Here is a 22,493-nt window from a genome sequence, read left to right on the forward strand (position 1 = left end):
ACAGAAAATTTATTTATCTGGGGTGCGGTTTCCTCAGGGGGAAGTTGAGGTCACGACCCCTGAGGTACCTTAACCCAAAGGCCTCCAGGGCACTGGCCCCAGAGTCTCCAGCAGGTGCTTCCTCCCTGAATGCTTCCATATGGCAAGATCAGAGCCACAAATGCTGCCCCCACGCTGTTCCGGTAACCGACGCTGCAGACCCAAGAAAGTCTGGGATGGTAGTGGCCAGGAGCAGGGTGTGCCACGGCCCCACCTCTCAGAGCAGGGAGGAGGATGCTGGGCCAGCCCTTGGTGACCCCAGGCACCGTGGCCACAGGAGTCAGAGCTCTGCGCGTCTGCACCATGTCCTGGGCTCCTGTCCTGCTCATGCTGTTTGTCTACTGCACAGGTGAGGGAACCCCCAGAGCCCAAAGACTCCTGCCCCTTCCTTCATCCTGCCCTGCCCCCATGGCCCACATGCATCTGTGTCACCAGGTTGTGGTCCTCAGCCGGTGCTGCATCAGCCACCGGCCATGTCCTCGGCCCTTGGAACCACAATCCGCCTCACCTGCACTCTGAGGAACGACCATGACATCGGTGTGTACAGCGTCTACTGGTACCAGCAGAGGCCGGGCCACCCTCCCAGGTTCCTGCTGAGATATTTCTCACAGTCAGACAAGAGCCAGGGCCCCCAGGTCCCCCCTCGCTTCTCTGGATCCAAAGATGTGGCCAGGAACAGGGGGTATTTGAGCATCTCTGAGCTGCAGCCTGAGGACGAGGCTATGTATTACTGTGCTATGGGGGCCCGCAGCTCGGAGAAGGACAGGGAGAGGGAGTGGGAGGAAGAAATGGAACCCACTGCAGCCGGGACACGTGTCCCTTGAACTGAAGACAGCAGGGGCACGCATCCCCTTGGAGAGGCTGTCGTGGAAGAGGGTGGAGCCGCCGCCTGAAGCGCCGAGGAGGCTGAGCCACTCAGCATCTCCTGGTCCTGCAGTGTTGCTGTAAATCCCCATTGGAGACTGCATTAGGAAATTAAAGCTGCTTGTCACTTTTTGCTGAGTTTGGTCTGACTGTTGTGCGACTTCGTAGTACCAGCCTTGGGCAAAGGCCTGGGGCCCCGGGAGACTGGCAGATCACTGTGGTGAGCACTCACCTGAGTCCTTACTTTTGTGGGCCATGGGAGGCAAGGGGTTGACCGAAGCACCCTGGAGGGGCATCCCTGCCCAGGACAGGACCCTCTGGTGTCATCTGATTCTGCCCAGTGGTTACAGGGCAAACAAGCTTAGAAAGCACCTGGTCTGGGCCTCCGGGGAGAACAGGAGCCAGGTGATAGGCCTAGAGCGGGTTCTCCACCTTGGTCCTATCGACGTTTTGGGCTGGACAGTTCTTGGTTGTGGGGCTGTCCTGCGGATTGTTGAATGGTGAGTGGTTATCTGTGGCCTCTACCCACCAGATGCCCCTTCCCAGTTGTGACAAACAAAAATGTCTCCAGACATTGCCAAATGTCCCCAGGTGGTAAACTCACACTGATTGTGAACCACTGGTCTAGATGAGCAAGTAAATGCATTTACTTATTTGTACAAGAGAGTGGCAGGTGTCGGCAAACATGTTCTTTTTTTCCTTTTTTTAGGGATAAAGTCTTGCTCTGTGGTCCAGGCTGGAGTGCAGTGGTGCAATCATAGCTCACCGCAGCTTCAAACTCCCAGGCTCAAGTGATTGTCCTGTCTCAGCCTCCTGAGCAGCTGAGACTACAGGTGTGCATCACCATGCTTAGCTATTTATTTAGTTTTATTTTTGGAGAGATGAATGTCTCACTATGTTGCTCAAGCTGATCTCAAACTCCTGAGCTCAAGTGATCCCCCTGCTTGGGCCTCCTAAAGTGCTGGGATTAGAGGCGTGGGCCACTGCACCCAGCCCATTTTCTATAAAGAGCCAGGTGGTAAATATTTTTGGCTTTGTGGGCTATGTGATCTCTGTCACAACTGTTCAATTCTGTCCTAGTAGCAAGAAAGCAGCCACAGACAAACATGTCAACAAAGACGCATGGCTGTGTTCTTATAAAGCTGTATTTACAGAAACAGATGGGGCTGCACTGGGCTGGGTATGGCGCTCAGGCTGTAGTTTGCTGAGCCCTGCTCGGGAGCACTCCAGCTCCTGTCTCCAGGTTTTAAGCAAGCCATGCTTGGTGGGATAATCAGAGTCCCCCCTCAACTTATCTTGCCTGTGACCCCAGGCAGAAGCCTCTGGACCCATGGAGATACCTAGAGGCATGAAGGACGTGGTCTCACTGAGACTGTGTTGGACTGTCTGGGTGAAGTAGCAATGGGGAGCTCCCTGCAGCCCCGGCCCACAGCAAGGCCCCCTGAGCCCGCGGGTGGTGGGTCTGAGTGTGCCTTGCGGAGAGGGACTCTCAACACTGGGTGTCCACACAACCTGTAGACATGCCTCACTCAGAGAGGTGCCGGGCAAACCATCTCCCTTGTAACCCCAACTTGCCTGGGAACGTGCATTCACCCCAGCTAAAAAGATCCTGAGGCATCTCCCCAGAGAGGTGGACACATGTCAGTATCAGCGTTCCATGTGTGGTCATGAGTCCCTCTCTTGTTAAACAATGGTCTCCAGCACTTTGGGAGGCCGAGGCGGGTGGATCACCTGAGGTCAGGAGTTCGAGACCAGCCTACCCAACATGGCGAAATCTCATCTCTACTAAAAATACAAAAATTAGCTGGGTGTGTTGGCACATGCCCGTAATCCCAGCTACTTGGGAGGCTGAGGCAGGAGAATCGCTTGAACCCAGGAGGCAGAGGTTGCAGTGAGCCGAGATCATGCCACTGCACTCCAGCCTGGGTGACAGAGAGAGACTCCATCTCACAAAAAAAAAAAAAAAAAAAAAAGAAGAGACAGTGATCTCAGCTTATGCCATGCTCTATGCACTGGGTTCTTCCTGCATCAGGCTTTTACCCCTGGGCCAGGCCCACATTTTAAAACATTATTATTTACTTGTTTATTATTTTATTTTAGAGATAGGATCTTGCTATGCTGTCCAGGCTGGACTGCTGTGGCTATTCACAGGTTCAATTCATGATGCTCTACAGCCTTGAACTCCTGGGCTCCATTGATCCTCCTGTCTGAGCCTGCTGAGTGGCTGAACTACACGTGTGAGTCACTGCACCTGGCCATGGCCCACAGTTTTAAAGACCAGCTAGATGGTTCCAGAGGAACTCTGTCTTCTGCTTGTAACCCGTCCCTCTCTTGCTTCCATCCTTCATGATTCTGGGATTCCATGCTATGAGAAGAGATCTAGAAAGCCGGGAGCTGAGTTGGACTCCTGTATCATCCTCATGCCCCCACCCCACCAGCTCAATGGAAAATGAGACCTGGAACTCAGGCTTGAGGCCAGACTGAGTGTGAGTCTTAGCTCTGGAGGAGTCACTTAAAATCTAAGCCAACATTTCCAATGTTGCATGTAAAGGGGATAATCATAGAACTGATTAACTTATATAAAAAGTTTTTATCTGGCCAGGCGTGGTGGCTCATGCCTGTAATCCCAGCACTTTGGGAGGCCGAGGCGGGCAGATCACCTAAGGTCAGGAGTTTGAGACCATCCTGGGCAACATGGTGAAACCCCGTCTCTACCAAAAATACAAAAATTAGCTGGGCATGGTGGTGGGTGCCTCTGATCCCAGCTACTTGGGAGGCTAAGGCAGAAGAATTGCTTGAACCTGGGAGGCGGAGGTTGTAGTGAACCGAAATCGCACCACAGCACTCCAGCCTGGGTGACAGAGCAAGACTGTCTCTCAAAAACAAACAAACAAACAAACAAAAAGGTTTTATCCATCATGAGTGCTCAACAAAATAATAGTATCATGATTTCCCCATCAGTCACCTGCCTGGCCTTCCCTCTTGTCAAATCCTTTCCTTTAGTCTGAGTCATTTCTCACCTTGACCATTATCTGGTCTCCTTCCCATCCATCCTTCTGCTGCGTGCAGTCTATACCCACCACTCCTCATCTTTGTTGCTCCTAGATCCAGCCTTGCATGCATTCCTCCTCTCTAACCCTTTATTGTCTCCCACACTCTAAGGAACATATGCAAGCCACATCTGTAATTTCCAATTTTCTAGTGGCTACATTATTTTTAAACAGTAAAAACAAATAGGTGAAATGATTTTTTAATGATATATTCTATTTAACATAATAAATCCCCAATATTACCAATTCAACCTATAATCAATATAAAAATTAGTTACTAGATAGTTTAAACTTGTTTTTCTCTTGTATTCACACTTCAAAATCTGGTATGTATTTTATATTCATGTCTTGGATAATTTGCTCAAGTGGATAATTTGGTCAGCCAAGTGGTCAAGAGCTACATATGGCTTGTGAAGAGACCACTTGGGTTGAGGGGATGCAATTCAGCCTCCTTCCCATGACACAGCCTTTGAAGGCTGGCTCAGGCTTGGTCCCAAGTCCCATTTCTTGTGCACCCTCTCTCCCTGTTTCTGCCATGTTAAGCCAACTGCAACTGACCAAACACCCAAGTCTCTTGGTTGCTTCTAAACCTTTGCCCAAGCTGTTTACTGCCAGGACTTCCTGTCCCTTTGTTGTGGCTTCCACCTGGCTGCACTGACTCGGGGCTCCACAACTGTCTCAAATCTCACTCCTTGGGCAAGACTTCCCCGAGCTCTTCATGCAGTTATTAACTTCCTCCACTGTGCAAACAGCATGTTTTCCTAACTATATTTAGCTTCTACTGCACAGTTATAAATTTATTTAGCAAAGCTCCCTCCCCTACTAATCTGCAGATTCTCAGTGGGCAGGATCTGCTCAACCCATTGATGGGCCTGGTAAACACTTGGCAATTAGACAGTTGAATGAACAAATGAATGAATGTGTAACTGAATGAATTTTCGGGTTCCAAGGACCCTGCCATTCTGGGATCCCATTAGGTGGCTGGGGTCACCACCTTAGAGAATTGTGATTCCCTAAGAAGGGAGAACCAGCCCAGACCTTCTTGATCATATTAGTGACTGGCCACATTTCCTCTCCTTTCCCATTCTCTCTCTCTCCCACACCCTTACTGCATGACAGTGATGAGAAAATCCACTTGATCAACCGAACTACAACTTTTGGCCTCATCCCTACCCCTCCCTTGCCTTCTGACTAGGGCCACAGTCACCCTGTGGGTTCTTCCTTTTGAGTGTCTCTCACTCCCTTCCTCCTCCATGTCTCTGAGACCAGCCTCCAGCCCTGCTGGCCTGCTCTGCTGCCTTCTGGCTCTTTGTTGAACCCAAGACCGGGGTTTATATATGTTAAATATAAATATATTTTTCCATATGAAATGTAAACATATTTTAAACATTAAATATAAATATACATCTTAGATATGGCCCGTGTTGGAATGTGTAATAGATTGAGTATATAATGTCTATTCAATATAAAATTTATATTTATATATGCAGTAATGATTCAAGTTGATTGTAGTTAAGAAAAACAAGCTCCAAATTCGAGAGAAATATGTAAGAAGAGAGACAGGAAGAAAAAATAATGAGGCAGGTAAATGCCACAGACAATTCGAGACCCACAAGTGCAGAGCAGGCTTCCCAGACCCGGATAATGTCTCCTGGGCTGATAGGAAGCCCTCAACCCCCCAAGTCCTTCTCAGCCATAAACCGCCTGAGCACAGAGCCACAGGGACCGTGTTGGGGCTGGGCCTCCTGACTTCAGTTCCTCTCATTCTGTGCAAAAGGAAAAACAATTCAGAATCTACAGAGGTTTAGATGTGTGTAGATGTGGACAGAGAAGTCCTGGCACGGTGGTTCACTGCCCAAGAAGACAGTGAGTCCCTGGAGGAATAGAAGAATATACATCATGCTAATATATGTCATCCCAGTACTTTGGGAGGCCGAGACGGGTGGATCACTTGAGGTCAAGAGTTCGAGACCAGCCTGGCCAACATGGTGAATCCCCGTCTCTACTAAAAATACAGAAATTAGTTGGCCGTGGGGGTCTACGCCTGTGATCCCAGATACTTGGGAGACAGAGGCAGGACGAACTGCTTGAACCTGGGAGGAGGAGGGTGCAGTGAGCTGAGATCATGCCATTGTACTCCAGCCTGGGGGACAGAGCAAGATCCCATCTCAAAGAAAAAAGAAAAAGAAGTTGTGAGTGCTAAGTTCTCTCTGGATTTTCAGGAGGCCAGTTCTCCAGTCCACAGTGGCCTGGGAGGACAGGGGTTCCTGAGGGTGAACAGAGCCTGTGCCCAGTCAGGTAGGATCGCATGTCCCTGAGGTTCAGAACCCAGGAGCATGGGGAGGGTCCGGGGGGTTCCTTCTGCAAGGAGGGAAGACCCTCTTTCCACAGGGGCCCCGGAGAGCGAGAGGAAGGAGGAGGGCAGGTCAGTGAGTGTGACGGGGTCACAGTGGAGAGGGAAGCAGAAAGAAGTGTCCCCACAACAAGACACACACAGTGTCCACGCTGAAGCTACAGAGAGGACCTCTCCACCTGTGTCTGCCGCAAAGCAGTGGGGCGTCTTCTGGCAGCCCAGAGTCACCTCCAGATCCCACCTGCACCATGCTTCCTGCGGGGACTGCCTGTCTTCCTAATACACTGTCTTCTGACCAGAGTCTTCCAGACAAATCACTGGTTGCTATATATATATATATATATATATATATATTTTAATAGCTAATATCTTACACTGATATATTTATATTATATATAAATATTTTTGTACTTTATGTTTATGCTATATTACAGATGTAGTTAGCTATTTATGTTATATATAATATAAACATGATGTATATTCTTATATTTCTCTGGGGACTCACTGTCTTCTTAATACACTGTCTTCTGACCAAATTCTTCCAGACAAATCAGCTGTTGCTATATATATATATATTTTATTGCATAGAATATATTATATATTAATTATATAATATACATTATATATTACATATTATATATAATATATTATATTATGCTATATCATATATTATATATGTTATATATGTATATATATTATATATACACATATATACATACATACACTCATGTATATTTTAATAGCTAATATCTTACACTGGTATATTTATATTACATATGATTATATACAAATATTTTTGTACTTTATGTTTATGCTATATTACAGATGTAGCTAGCTATTTATGTTATATATAATATAAACATGATGTAGATTCTTATATTTCTCTGGGGACTCACTGTCTTCTTAATACACTGTCTTCTGACCAAATTCTTCCAGACAAATCAGCTGTTGCTATATATATATATATATATATATATATATATATATATATATATGTGCTATATATATATGTGCTATATATATGTGCTATATATATGTGCTATATATTTTATTGCATAGAATATATTATATATTAATTATATAATATACATTATACATTACATATTATATATAATATATTATGCTATATCTTATATATTATATATGTTATATATGTATATATATTATATATACACATACATACACTCATGTATATTTTAATAGCTAATATCTTACACTGGTATATTTATATTACATATGATTATATACAAATATTTTTGTACTTTATGTTTATGCTGTATATACAGATGTAATTAGTTGTTTATGTTATATGTAATATAAACATGATGTATATTCTTATTTTCCTGTGAGGACCGACTGTCTTCTTAATACACTGTCTTCTGACCAAAGTCTTCCACACAAATCAGCTGTTACTATATATATATACAATATTTATATACACATATACACATACATACACACATATGTATATTTTAATAGCTAATATCTTACACTGATATATTTATATTACATATAGTTATATACTAATATTTTTGTACTTTATCTTTATACTATATATACAGATGTCGTTAGGTATTTACGTTATATATATTAACATGATGTATATTCTTATATTCTTCTGGGGACTCACTGTCTTCTTAATACACTGTCTTCTGACCAGAACATTCCAGACAAATCACTGGTTGCTATATATATATTTTTAATAGCTAATATCTTACACTGATATATTTATATTACATATAGTTATATACAAATATTTTTGTACTTTTGTTTATACTATATATACAGATGTAGTTAGCTATTTATGTTATATATAATATATCAACATGATGTATATTCTTATATTCCTCTGGGGACTCACAGTCTTCTTAATACGCTGTCTTCTGACCAAACTCTTCCAGACAAATCAGCTGTTGCAATATATATATATATATTTATTTTTTAATAGCTAGTATCTTACACTGTGGCTCATGCCTGTAATCCCAGCACTTTGGGAGGCTGAGGCGGGTGGATCACCTGAGGTCAGGAGTTTGAGACCATCCTGGCTAACACAGTGAAACCCCATCTCTACTAAAAATACAAAAATTGATTGGGTGTGGTGGTGCATGCCTGTAATCCCAGCTACTCGGGAGGCTGAGGCAGGAGAATCGCTTGAACCCAGGAGGCAGAGGTTGCAGTGAGCCGAGATCGTGTCGCTGCACTCCAGCCTGGGCAACAGAGTGAGACTCCATCTCACACACACAAAACATCTTACACTGATGTATTTATATTACGTGTAGCTGTATATAAATATTTTTGTACTTATATTCTGTGTACTTATATTCTATATATTATAAAACATTATATAAAATTATACATGTATAATAAAATGTTACATAAAAATTTTAATATAATACTATTTTACTACATATATTTCTAAATTTAATATAATGAAATTTTATATATAATAATGTATAACATTTCTAAATTTATTATAATACAATGATATATAATTATTTTCTCATATTATAATTATACATAAGGTAATTTATTATAAATAAAATTTTATATAATCTACATTTATTATAATAAAATTTTATTACATATAACACATTTCTAAATTTAATACAATAAAATACTATGTATAATAATTTATAACGTTTCAAAATTTATTATATAATTTTATTATACAATTATTTTATACATTATATATAGTATATAATTGTATTTATAGAAATATAATTATGCATATACAATATGTAATTTTATTTTTACATAGTATATATACATAATTATGTATTAACAAATATAATAATATCAATTTTATATACTTAATTACATTAAGTTATATATTATATAAATGATGTTATATGTTATATATATGCTACATATATTTTTGCTTAATATATTAAATTTAATCCATAAAATTATGTATTACAAATAAAAGTGTATTTTACATATACACTACATATAACTTTATATAAAAATATAAAGGTCATATGGTTAAGTTAATAAAATATTTATATCAATCTATTCATATAAAATATACACAATGCATATTTATATAAATACAAAGTATGTAAAACTTTTACCAGTAGGATGCAAAGAGTTGCTGACCGTCTGCAGAAATCCTGAACCTCTGGAAGCAGAATAAAATCTTACCTCCCAGTCTGCTTTGAAAGGAACAGTAAAGCAGTCCCGAACCCCAAACCCACCCTAAGGGGAGATGGGGGAGTTGGGATGGACACGTTGACCAGTGAGGACTTTCCTTTGCTGGTTTTGAGGTGTCTTAGCCCAGAAGCTAAGACGGGAAGTGATTCTGGAGCAGGTGAGCTGATCACAAGCCTGAGCCAAGAATCCATGGAGCTCATAAATAGCAGAAGCCGGGACCCTGTGCAAATCCTTCTGAAATATCCCCTGTTTACTGGGCTCCTAGGGGTGGGGAAGAAAAATTCCCTGACATTTCGGCCTCAGGGAAAGAGAGAGACACCCCACTGGCCAGAAGCCTCTGCTGTTTTTCAGAAGACAGCTGGGGCATCACTCTTGCCCAAATGACGGTGATTTTCAGAGTGGTTCACTTTTTGGAGAGACATTTCTGCCCTGGAGATCCATACATATTGAACCCAAACGAATATTTTTTAATTAAAAAAAATTAAACATTAGAAAGTTCAATACTGAGGCAGCTACGAGTTTGAATTCCTCATTTTTCCTAGATGCATGTTGTCAAAATCTGTATTGCATTTAGTAACTACTTATGTGTCTAATGTATATAAGGTTACACAATGTTTTCTTCTTTTTCTGCTCCTCAGGGTCAGAATTTGAGATAAAAGTTTTGGAAAGAAAAAACACTCTTGTCTGTTTGTGCAAAAATAAAAGAACCCATATTTTAAGAATATTTTAAAATAAATACAAATTTTATGTGGGGGAGTTGCTTATAAGAATTCTTCATATCCTAAATCAAAGATAGATCTTGTTATTAACCAGAAAACAAAATGTGTGTGTATAAATGTACAACACTCTTACACTCACACAAACACATGCACACACACACATTCACGCACTCACTGATGCACTCACACAAACACAGGCATTCATGTATAAATACACATATAAGCGTGTATTTATAGAAATATAATTATGCACATACAATATATAATTTTATTTTTACATAGTATATACACATAATTATGTATTAACAAATATAATAACATCAATTTTATTATATACTGATTTACATAAAGTTATATATTATATAAATGATGTTATATGGCATGTATATATCACATATAACTTTGCTTAGTATATAAAATTTAATCTATAAAATTATGTATTACAAATAAAAGTATATTTTACATATACACTATATATAACTTTATTATTTATATGAACTATAAAAATATGTTTATATTAATAAAATATATTTATTTATATCAATATATTAATATAAAGTATACACAATGTATATTTATACAAAAATTTTTAATTAAAAAATATTCATTTGGGTTCAATATGTATGGATCGCCAGGGCAGAAACGTCTCTTCAAAAGGTGAACCATTCTCAAAACCACCGTCATTTGGGAGAGAGTGATGCCCCACCTGTTTTCTGAGAAACAGCAGAGGCCAGTGGGGTGTCTCTCTCTTTCCCTGAGGCCGAAATGTCAGGGAATTTTTCTTCCCCACCCCTAGGAGCTCTGTAAACGGGGGATATTTCAGAAGGATTTGCACAGGGTCCCGGCTTCTGTTGTAAATGAGCTCCATGGATTCTCGGCTCAGGCTTGTGATCAGCTCACCTGCTCCAGAATCACTGACACGAATGCAACCACACACTTACACAAACACACATCAACACAAAGACAGAATCACAAAACACACTCATAGAAACACATGGACACACAAAGACATGCACACTCACACAAACGCAGGGACACACACACAAACACAATTACAAAAATGTGTGGTTTTTTTTGCACACGTGGGTGCACATGCACATTGACATGCTCACAAAGCACACAAACACGTATACATACAAAGACACTCATAAACAGAATCATGAAAACACTCTCATATAAACACGTGGATGGCTACTCACCCACATAGACACTCACATATGTCATACACACTCATACACACACTCAGAATCACACAAGCACACACAAACACATAAATACAGTCACACACTCATGCAAACACAGTCACAAAAAGACTCACATAATCATGTGGACACACAAACATAAAAATTCACACACTGGGGCCGGGCAAGGTGGCTCACGCCTGTACTCCCAGAACTTTGGGAGGCCGAGGCGGGCAGATAACTTGAGGTCGGGAGTTCCAGACCAGCCTGGCCAACATGGTGAAACCCAGTCTCTACTCAAAAATACAAAAATTAGCCAGATGTGGTGGCGTATGCCTGTAATCCCAGCTACTCAGGAGGCTGAGGCAGGAGAATCATTTGAACCCAGGAGGCAGAGGTTGCAGTGAGCCAAGATCACGCCACTGCACTCCAGCCTGGGCGACAGAGCGAGACTCCGTATCAAAAAAGAAAAATTAGCCAGATGTGGTGGTGGGTGCCTGTAATCCCAGTTACTCAGGAGGCTGAGGCAGAAGAATCGTTTGAACCCGGGAGGTGGAGGTTGCTGTGAGCTGAGATTGTGCCTTTGCACTCCAGTATGGGTGACAGAGCGAGACTCCATCTCAAAAAAACAAAAAAAAGAATTTATACATTGCCATACAGATTCACACACATACACTCATATTCACAAACACACAAATACGATAAACGCAGGGGCACACACAAACACCATCACAAAAACACACTTCCATAAAACACAGGAATGCACGCTCACACAGAAACACGCATGGAAACACACGTTGTCTTACAGACTCACAGACGCACTCATCATCACATAAAGAGGCACACACACACAGCCACACAAGCACACACCCACACCCACATCAACACACACACTCCCACACGGCACCCACGCGCTCACGCACACAGGTAGAACAGGCCTGCATTACCTGATAACGCAGTTAAATCAGACGTGATGCTGCCTGCCGAGGAGACCTGGAGGCTTCCCATGAATGGGCTTTCGGACGAGAGGTCTCTGGGTGCATTTGGTGACACCCCAGGCAGTGGGGGAGACGTCCAGGCTGGAAGGCCAGCCACAGCCAGCTCTGCCCAAGGATGCCACGTCCATTTGCTTCAGTAGGATATGCACCCTGGAAACCCAGGTTCCTGCCTCTCCAGGAAACCCCACTGAGGTCAGCACATCCCCCAAGGTTTAGAAGGGGTCTCTGGGTGCATTTGGTGACACCCCAGGCAGTGGGGGGGACATCCAGGCTGGAAGGCCAGCCACAGCCAGCTCTGCCCGCGGATGCCACGTCCATTTGCTTCAGTAGGATCTGCATCCTGTAAACCCTGGTTCCTGCCTCTCCAGGACACCCCATTAAGGTCAGCACACTCCCCAGGTTTAGAAGGGGTCTCTCGGTGAAATGTGGTGACACCCCAGGCAGAAGGGGGGACGCCACAGCCAGCTCTGCCCACGGATGTCACGTCCATTTGCTTCAGTAGGATCTGCACCTTGGATACCCAGGTTCCTGCCTCTCCAGGACACCCCACTGACGTTAGCACACCCTCCAGGTTTACAAGCAGTCTCTGGGTACATTTGGTGACACCGCAGGCAGAGGGGGGACGCCACAGCCAGCTCTGCCCGCGGATGCCACGTCCATTTGCTTCAGTAGGATCTGCACCCTGTAAACCCTGGTTCCTGCCTCTCTAGGACACCCCACTGAGGTCAGCACCCCCCACCCCCCACCCCCAGGTTTGTCCAGCTTCGCTGTCTGGGGAGAGACACAGAAAGACCACATTCGGTGGAATTCTGGCTATAACCTTTTGTAGCCGGCAAGAAGGATCACCAAGCTGTCCTGTTACCTTGCTGGAGCGATCACTGGTTTCACGCTTGGCCCCCGTGCAGTGAGTGCCTGGGCCAGGCTCCATTCCTGGAGCTCCGGTGCAATTTGGGCTTGGAGCTCACGCCTGCACCATCCAGAAAGCAGAAGGCAGCCGGCCCGGGCTGTACGGTTCGTAGAATCAGAGAGAACACTGCTTGCCTTCATGTCTGTACCACAATAAATCTGCCAACTGCGGTCAAAGTCTCTGGATTCCTGCCCCCTCATTTTATTTTGTCTATTACGGAGTGGAAGGAGTGAGAAAGATTTTGCTTCCTATTTTGTTTTGCAAAGCGTTTCTAAGAAAAACAACCCGTGTTCTGAAAACGAGATTCTGAGTGTCCCCTGGGCGTGATGAAAACAAACTTTGGGAATCCAAGGGCCTGAGAGGCAGAGTGAATGTCATTCACATTTCCCTGCGAATGACAAAGTCACTTTTTATTTATTATTATTATTATTATTATTATTATTATTATTATTATTATTATAGATTCAGGGCATCCACGGGCAGCTTTGTGACCTGGGGATATTGTACGATGCTGAGGTTTGGGGTATGAATAATCCCGTCACCCAGGCACTGAGCATTGTACATTCCTGAGGTATATAATGTGTACTAAAAATAAAATGTATATTTATATATGCACTAATGATTCAACTTGATTCCTCGTAATTAAGAAAAACAAACCCCAAATTCTAGAGGAGTTCTAGAAATATGTAAGAAGAGGGCCAGGCGCAGTGGCTCATGCCTGTAATCCCAGCACTTTGGGAGGCCGAGGCAGACAGATCGCCTGAGGTCAGGAGTTCGAGACCAGCCTGGCCAACATGGTGAAACCCCATCTCTGCTAAAAATACAAAAATTAGCCAGGTGTGGTGGCAAGTGCCTGTAGTCCCAGCTACTTGGGAGGCTGAGGTAGAAGAATTGCTTGAATCCAGGAGGCAGAAGTTGCAGGGAGCCGAGATTGCACCACTGCACTCCAGCCTGGGTCACAGAGCCAGACTCCATCTCAAAAAAAAAAAAAAAAGAGAGAGAGAGAGAGAAAACAAACACGCAAGAAAATGCAACAGAAAAATCCGTGACCCAAAGATCTCTCCAGTTGCTGCCTTCTGCCTGAAATTCAAAGAATCTCAGGGTAGTTTTTCAACTCTTGTACCCCCGCCCCTGCTTCCTACTCTATTAGTCCTGAGGGTCTGTGGTGCCACTTCATCATGTCCAGGTGCAGGCAATGTTTAGCTCCCACCTATAAGCGAGAACATGTGGTATTTGATTTTCTGTTCCTGGCATTAATTCACTAAGCATAGTGCCCTTCAGCTTCATCCATGTGACTGCAAAGGGCATGATTTTATTCTTGTTCATGGCTGTGTAGTATTCCATGATGCGGAAGGACCACATTTGCTTTATCTAATTGAGAACATGTGGTATTTGATTTTCTGTTTCTGGCATTAATTCTCTAAGCATAATGCCCTTCAGCTTCATCCATGTTGCTGCAAAGGGCATGATTTTATTCTTGTTCATGGCTGTGTAGTATTCCATGATGTGGAAGGACCACATTTGCTTTATCTAGTGGAGAACATGTGGTATTTGATTTTCTGTTCCTTGTATTGATTCACTAAGCATAATGCCCTCCGGCTGTATCCATGTGGCTGCAAAGACGTGATTTTATTTTTTTCATCACTGTGTAGTATTCCGTGGTGTAGAAGGGCCACATTTGCTTTATCTAGTGGAGAACATGTAGTATTTCATTTTCTGTTCCTGGCATTAATTCACTAAGCATAATGTCCTTCAGCTGCATCCATGTGGCTGCAAAGGACATGATATTATTCTTTTTCATGGCTGTGTAGTATTCCATGATGCAGAAAGACCACATTTGCTTTATCTAGTGGAGAACATGTGGTATTCGATTTTCTTTTCCTGGAGTTAATTCACTAAGCATAATTCCCTTCAGCTGCGTCCATGTGGCTGCAAAGATGTAATTTTATTCTTTTTCATGGCTGTGCAGTATTCCATGGCATAGAAGGGCCACAATTGCTTTATCTAGTCAAGAACATGTGGTATTTGATTTTCTGTTCTTGTGTTAATTCATTAAGCATAATGCCCTCCAGCTACATCCATGTGGCTGCAAAGGACATGATTTTATTCTTTTTCATGTCTGTGTAGTATTCGATGCTGTAGAAGAACCACTTTTGCTTTATCCGGTACCCCACTGATGGGCAACTAGGTTGATTCCATGACTTTCCTATTGTAAGTCGTGCTGTGATGAACCTTACAGGGCCGGGCACTGTAATCCCAGCACTCTGGAGGGCCGAGGTGGGCAGATCACCTGAGGTCAGGAGTTCGAGACCAGCCTGGTCAACATGGTGAAACCCCGTCTCCACTAAAAATACAAAAATTAGCCAGGCATGGTGGTGCATGCCTGTAATCCCAGCTGCTCAGGAGGCTGAGGCAGGAGAATCACTTGAACCAGAAGGTGGAGGTTGCAGTGACCCGAGATTGCTACTGCACTCCAGCATGGGCAATAGAGCGAGACTCCATCTCAAAAAACAAAAAACAAAAACAAAAACAAAAAAAAGGAAGTTTACCATGCATGTGTCTTTTTGGTAGAATGACTTCTTTTCCTTTGGGTAGATGACTAGTCTTGGAATTGCTGGCACAAATGGTGGAGCAGTTTAGATTCAGGAGTTACATGTACAGGTTTCTTACATGGGTACAATGTGTGTTGCTGAGGTCTGGGGTATGAGTGATCCCATCACCCAAGTAGTGAGCATAATACCCCACAGTTGGTTTTTTCAACTCTTGTCCTTCTACCTTCCTCTCTCCCCCTAACTAGACCCCAGTATCTGTTCTCTTCTCTGTGTCTACATATACACAACATTTAGCTCCCACTTAAGAGTGAGAACACGCAGCATTCTGTTAATTTACTTAAGATAATGGCCTCCACACTGTTCGCAATAGCAAAGATGTGGAACCAACACAAATGCTCATCAGTGATAGACTGGATAAAGAAAATGTAGCACATAGACACTGTGGAATACTATGCAGCCATGAAAAAGGATGAGTTCATGTCCTTTGCAGGGACATGGATGAAGCTGGAAACCCTCATGTTCAGCAAAGTGACACAGGAACAGAAAACCAAACACTGCATGTTCTCACTCATAAGTGGGAAGTGAACAATGAGAACACATTGACCCAGAGAGGGGAACATCACACACTGGGGCCTGTTGCAGGAGGGGGGGACTGGGGGAGGGACAGCATTATGAGAAATATCTAATGTAGATGATGGGTTGATGGGTGCAGCAAACCGCTATGGCACATGTATATCTATGTAACAACCCTGCACATTCTGCACATATACCCCAGAACTTAAAGTAGAATAGAAAAAATAAAAAATAATAAAAATAATTAAAAAAGATAATGGCCTCCAGCTACATCCGTGTTGCTGAAAAAAAAAAAACACCCAAAACATGATTTTGTTCCTTTTCAGGGTTGCGTAGTATTCCATGGTGTAGATGTACCGCATTTTCTTTGAGGGTGGAGGGTGGGAGGAGGGAGAAGATCAGCAAAAATAACCTGTGGCTGGGTGTGGCAGCTCACACCTGTATTCTCAGCACTTTGGGAGGCTGAGGTGGGTGGATCACCTGAGGTCAGGAGTTTGAGATCAGCCTGGACAACATGGCAAAACCCTATCTCTACTAAAAGTACAAAAATTAGCTGGACATGGTGGTGCACGCCTGTAATCCTGGCTCCTCTGTAGGTTGAGGCAGGAAAATCTCTTGAACCCAGGAGGCGGACATTGCAGTGAGCCGAGATCGTGCCACTGCCCTCCAGCCTGGGCCACAGAGTGGGACTCCATCTCAAAAAATAATCATAAAAATAATAATAATAACCTGCTAGGCTTAGGACCTAGGTTGATTCCATTACAAAAAAAAAAAAAAGAAAAAAGAAAAAACTAGCTTTTTAAAAGAAGGATCTCTCTGTTCAAAAAAAAAACCAACGCCCTGTCAAGAAAGATGTTCTGTGTTTCCGGTAAAGCTGGAAGGAACCTACAGGAAGGAGTCACCCCATAAAACTAGTCAAGCAGCATTGCCTTTTGGGGTGAGGGCTGCTTCTGTTAGGCCACCAGGATGAGTGCCTTCCTGAGGAGTATGGTTCATCCTATACCATCCAGGAAGAAATTCCTGCCCCCAAATCACCTGCCAGCTTCTGCCCTGTAAGTAAAATCCCCAGCAAGCGGGCAGCAAGGAGCTACTTGCCTTGGAAGGCAGCTGAAGTCTCTGCCCACCACCCAGACTGTGTCCTCTGGGCAAGGCCAGGGCTTCCAGTTGGATGGTTTTCACATTAGCGGCTGCTGTTTAGAATCATCAACATTGGCCAGGCGCGGTGGCTCACGCCTGTCATCTCAGCACTTTGGGAAGCCGAGGCGGGTGGATCACAAGGTCAGGGACCAGCCTGGCCAACATGGTGAAACCCTGTCTCAACTAAAAAAAAAAATACAAAAATTAGCTTGGTGTGGCTGGGCATGGTGACTCATCCCTGTAATCCCAGCACTTTGGGAGGTCGAGGCGGGTGGATCATGAGGTCAGGAGATCAAGACCATCCTGGCTAACACGGTGAAACCCCGTCTCCACTAAAAATACAAAAAATTAGCCAGGCACGGTGGCAGGCACCTGTAGTCCCAGCTACTCGTGAGGCTGAGGCAGGAGAATGGCGTGAACCTGAGAGGCGGGGTTTGCAGTGAGCCCAGATTGCACCACTGCACTCCAGCCTGGGCGATATAGAGTGAGACTCTGCCTCAAAAAAAATAAAAAAATAAAAAGTTAGCTTGGTGTAGTCGTGGGCACCTGTAATCCCAGCTACTCAGGAGGCTGAGGCAGGAGAATTGCTTGTACCCCGGAGGCAGAGGTTGCAGTGAGCCGAGATTGCGCCATTGCACTCCAGCCTAGACAACAGAGCAAGACTCTGTTGCAAAAAAAAAAAAAAAAAAAAAAAAAAAAAAAAAGAATCATCAACATTGCCTTGGCCCAATCTCTTCCCAGACTTGTCAAATATTTACCACTGGACCTCCATGTTCTAGTTTCAAAGCTCTGCTGGCCACAGTGGCTCATGTCTGTAATCCCAGCACTTTGGGAGGCTGAGGTAGGAGGACTGCTTGAACCCAGGAGCATGAATCCATCCTAGGCAACATAGTGATAATAGTGTCAAATCAGAGCCAGTGTCCAGTAATTCCCCAAATATCTGAGAATTTTCTTTTCTTTAAGTCACAGTCATACTGGCAGAAGGCTGTAGGTCCCTTTGGGGAAGACTGGGAAAAAGATTAACAATGTAAATTTTTGGCAATGTAGCAGCATACTTCCCCAAGATCACCCAGCCTCCCCTTCACTTAAGGGGTTGTGGGCCTGTGAACTGGCTCAAGTCTGGGAATTGATTGAGGGTTTTAGATCTGTGTTTCATTAATTTGAGTTAGTCTTTTATTCAATTGACCCAGAATTCTTCATTTTTCAAAGAACAACTAAGACTTTGGTACAGCCCATTAGCTCTCCCTGTGGATACCATGGACTACACAATGCCGTGGGTGTCTGTGAGTCAAACCATTCTGACTGCTGCTTTGACACTGCTTTCCACTGTGGTGACCACACCCACCTCATCTTTGGTGATTAAGGACAGCCCATGTTCCCTGCCACCACAGGGTTCAATTATCCTCATTTTACTTAAAGATCCCAGTCCAGTGGCTGCAGTTCCTGCTGTAACATTTTGCCTACTAAGAGCACAAGCTCAAAGCTCTTCCAAGATACTGGGCTCCTCTCACAATATTCTTTCTCATGATCGTTGTGAGGAGTATGTTCTGTAGACCCTCCAGTGTGAGTGAGCAGGTCTGACATAATAAATCCAGTCTCCCTGAGTTTTTGCATACCTTTCTGTACACATAAACCAAGGAAGTTGTGGCATCTCAACTTTATGTGCCTTAGGTAAACTCTGATTCTGTTTCAGCCAACCAACCAAGTCACCAAACAAATAAGCAAACAGCCAACCAATCAACCAACAAGCAAGCAACAAACCAACCAAACAACCAAGCAAGGAAGCAAGCACCAACCAACCAAGCAAGCAACCAACCAAGTAACCGATCAAACCAACCCTTGGAGCCCTTTCTAAAGCTTTGACCTACAACCCTGAGTCCAGAATCTCTGTTTAGTGGGCCAACATTAATAAATTTAGCCTAATCCAACTTTATGTTACTTCCACCATGGTGCCACTCACTTAATATCCATTCCCACATATATTCTCCAGATTTCCTTCTGTATAAATTGCGTGTGTGTGTGTATGTGTGTAGAAAGAGAGCATCAACTGAAAAATCACACAATTTTATAAATTTAGAAAAGAGAGCTTTATTTCTTATAAAGGTTTGCAGTCTGCAAGGTGGCCATTATGACAGGCTGGAAAGTGTGGCCTACAGCCAAGGCCAGAGGCAGGCATTTCCAGAGAGGGAAGGAGAGGACAGGAATTTGAGCCAAATGAGTTGGCTACATATACATACTCAGTAGGATATCAGAGGAGCTATATCATTTTATGAGAATACTCATAAAAGAGATCCTAACGCATGCATATTCAATAAACATGCATATTCATTCTGGGGTGGAGACTTGATATTTAAATGTATTATAATTAGGCCCTACACATCAAAAAGTGAAGCAGGGACATGAAGGCACTCAGCCCCTGTAAAGGCACAGCCTCTAAAACTGGCCAGAACCAGTCCATGGAGGATGGTCTCTTATCAGGAGAAAGTTACTGAAATCAGTCCCTTGTCCAGAGAAAGCTGTCGTTAAGGTTAGTGGGGCAGGAGATCAGTTACTCAGCGTCTGTGAACTGGGTGAGTTGTAATTGTTTTGATCTTGCTTGTCTCACAGCCAGTGCTTGCTTGGCTGCTAGAGAAAAATAAAACCCATGTGGTAGTTAGAATCTAGTTAATTCTTTAAGAGTAGGGTACAAGACTTAACCCTCGCCTGGCATGACCCTAGGCCCTGTTTATAATTTGAGGTCTTATTGCCACAAAGAGTCTGTTCTGTCAGTCTCATGATCTCTATTTTAACATTAATGCTGCTCAGTTGTTGGGTCTAAACCATAAGAGGGAGGGAGGTACAGGGAGGTATGTCTGACCTCCTGTCCTGTCATGGCCAAGAACTGAATTTTAAGATTTGAGGTTCCGTTGGCCAACAGGGGGTCTGTTAAGTCGGGTGGGGGGCTTAGGATTTTACTTTTTGTTCTCAAGGGAGATAAAATAATTTAATCAATTGGCCCCTGTGACTGTGGGACTAACATGGCTATGATCTGTCAGACAGACTTCAGGCTGGCACCCAGGCAAAATTCTATGCTGTAGTAAATGCATCATGCACATTTGTAACAATATGTACATAACAATGTCACAAAATACTTTCACGGTGACACCTAGATTAGTATTTTATTGAATAGCTGATGATATAAACTGGCTCATTTGATGCCAAGACTGACCATCACCACCATACCAAGGTCATCACTGATCAGAGGCCTAACCCAAGGAGGGGGTCATGTGCAGACCCAGCAGTGGGGAGGAAAGATGCTGCAGAGGAGACGGATGCCCACAGAGGCCCCTGAGCGGATACCATGCTCACTAAGTGGTAAGTATAGACTCAACGTAGGCTGTAAGGTCTCCCCCTGTGCAAATGGGACCCCGTCCACTTGAGAGTCAAGGGTCTGTTTGGGTGGCAGGGATAGCCACTTCTGAAGGTAGAAAGGAAAATAAGCCACCAAATTGGTACCTTTCTGTGAAATGGACATCATGCTCAGAATCTCCATTTTCCCCACAACCTGGAGGAATAAGTACTGTCATCTGCATTTTGTAGCTGAGGAATCTGACTCAACAAAATTAAGTTACTCACCTAAGCAATTAGCAATTAACCAAGTCTTTCTGACTCAGAAACCCAGCTGTTGCCTGTTCATATCCAGCCCCTGCATTGGGGTCAAGATCTGGCCTGTTCTCAATGCAGCAAGATCCAGGCAGATCACACTGGACTCCCAGCACTGAATCTGGCTCAAGGGGACATCAAATTTGACTGGGTCATGGGGCTCAGGAGCATCACTCTCAAAAATAGCAGTACAGGAAGAGGCGATGGCCCTAAACAGCATTTGCAGGCAGATCCCACGTTAATCACTAAGGGTCAGGACTCTCTCACTTTTCTGTCTGTCTCTCTGTCTCTCCTCTAGGGCTGACCCCACATTGGACACCACTGCATCCATGTCCATCACACACCACAGCTGCCTTTTCTTCTGCCTGCTTATGGGAAAGTCCCCTCCTCTCCTCCGTTTTCTTCTCTTCCTGCCCTATCACACCGTGCACTTCTCCCTTTCCTTAAAGAACCACCATCAACTTTAGGAGGAGGGAAAGGGGTGGCTCTGGCAGGAAAAGCCAGAATCCCCTCTAGCCAGCAGACAGAGAGGAATGGCTGCATGTTTTCTCCCCCAATCCAAGGCACTAGGTTTTGGCTAGGTTGCAGGTTCCAAGCTGCTCTCCTGCTCTGTCGGTGAGTTCTGGTCAACCTGCAACCTCCTGATGTGACCACTGCAGTTCATCGAGTCTTCAGGGACTCCCCATGGCCTGGAGTACTTTGCCTTGCTTACACGGGAGAGGAGAATGGATTTATAGAGAACATCATCTAAATCCAACTTGACCACTGTGTGGCCACACTTGCTAGATTGCTTTAGTCTAAATCTAGCATTGTAGAAAGACGGGGGAGCTTGGAGCTGCACAAACCCAGGTCTGGAACTGGCTCCTTACCTTGAAAGGTGAATGATCCTGGCAGGACTCTTAGCCTCCCTGGGCCTCAGTTCCTTTATCTGTTTCTTGGGAAGGAGGATCTCTGCTGGTTGGTTGGGTGATGTGGGGGCTGTGTGAAAACAGCTTGTCAATACAAGCCGAAATAGGAATATTTCTCCACAGAGTATGAAGGTCAAATGAGAGAATACATTTAAATTAAATGGAAAATTAAAATGGCAAAAAAGGCAAAGTTGTATTGAAAGTTCCGAGCTTATCTATAGGGAGCTTTTTGACTATGTAAGAATCCTGTACTCATTCCCCCTAAATATATATAAAAAAAAAAAAAGGTGAAGGAGGCAGAAGGGAGAGTGATGCACGATGGGCAAGGACTTCACCTGCTGTTGCTGTCTTTGAGGATGGAGGAAGGAGGCCACAAACCTAGAAGCTGGAGCCTCCAGAAGCTAGAAAAGGCAGGGAGCC

General features: G+C 43.8%; 1 protein-coding gene across 1 annotated transcript; it reads left to right on the forward strand.

Moving 5' to 3' along the window:
- Positions 1 to 314: 314 nt before the first annotated feature.
- On the forward strand, positions 315 to 1,041 carry LOC101142660 (immunoglobulin iota chain). The gene is made up of 2 exons (XM_004063111.5): positions 315 to 388; positions 475 to 1,041. Exons 1-2 carry the CDS (start codon positions 343 to 345, stop codon positions 861 to 863), a joined length of 435 nt encoding a protein of 144 aa, XP_004063159.3. The 5' UTR covers positions 315 to 342; the 3' UTR covers positions 864 to 1,041.
- Positions 1,042 to 22,493: the final 21,452 nt, after the last annotated feature.

The sequence above is a fragment of the Gorilla gorilla genome, chromosome 23 (assembly GCF_029281585.2).
Source record: "Gorilla gorilla gorilla isolate KB3781 chromosome 23, NHGRI_mGorGor1-v2.1_pri, whole genome shotgun sequence".
Lineage (NCBI taxonomy): Eukaryota > Metazoa > Chordata > Mammalia > Primates > Hominidae > Gorilla > Gorilla gorilla.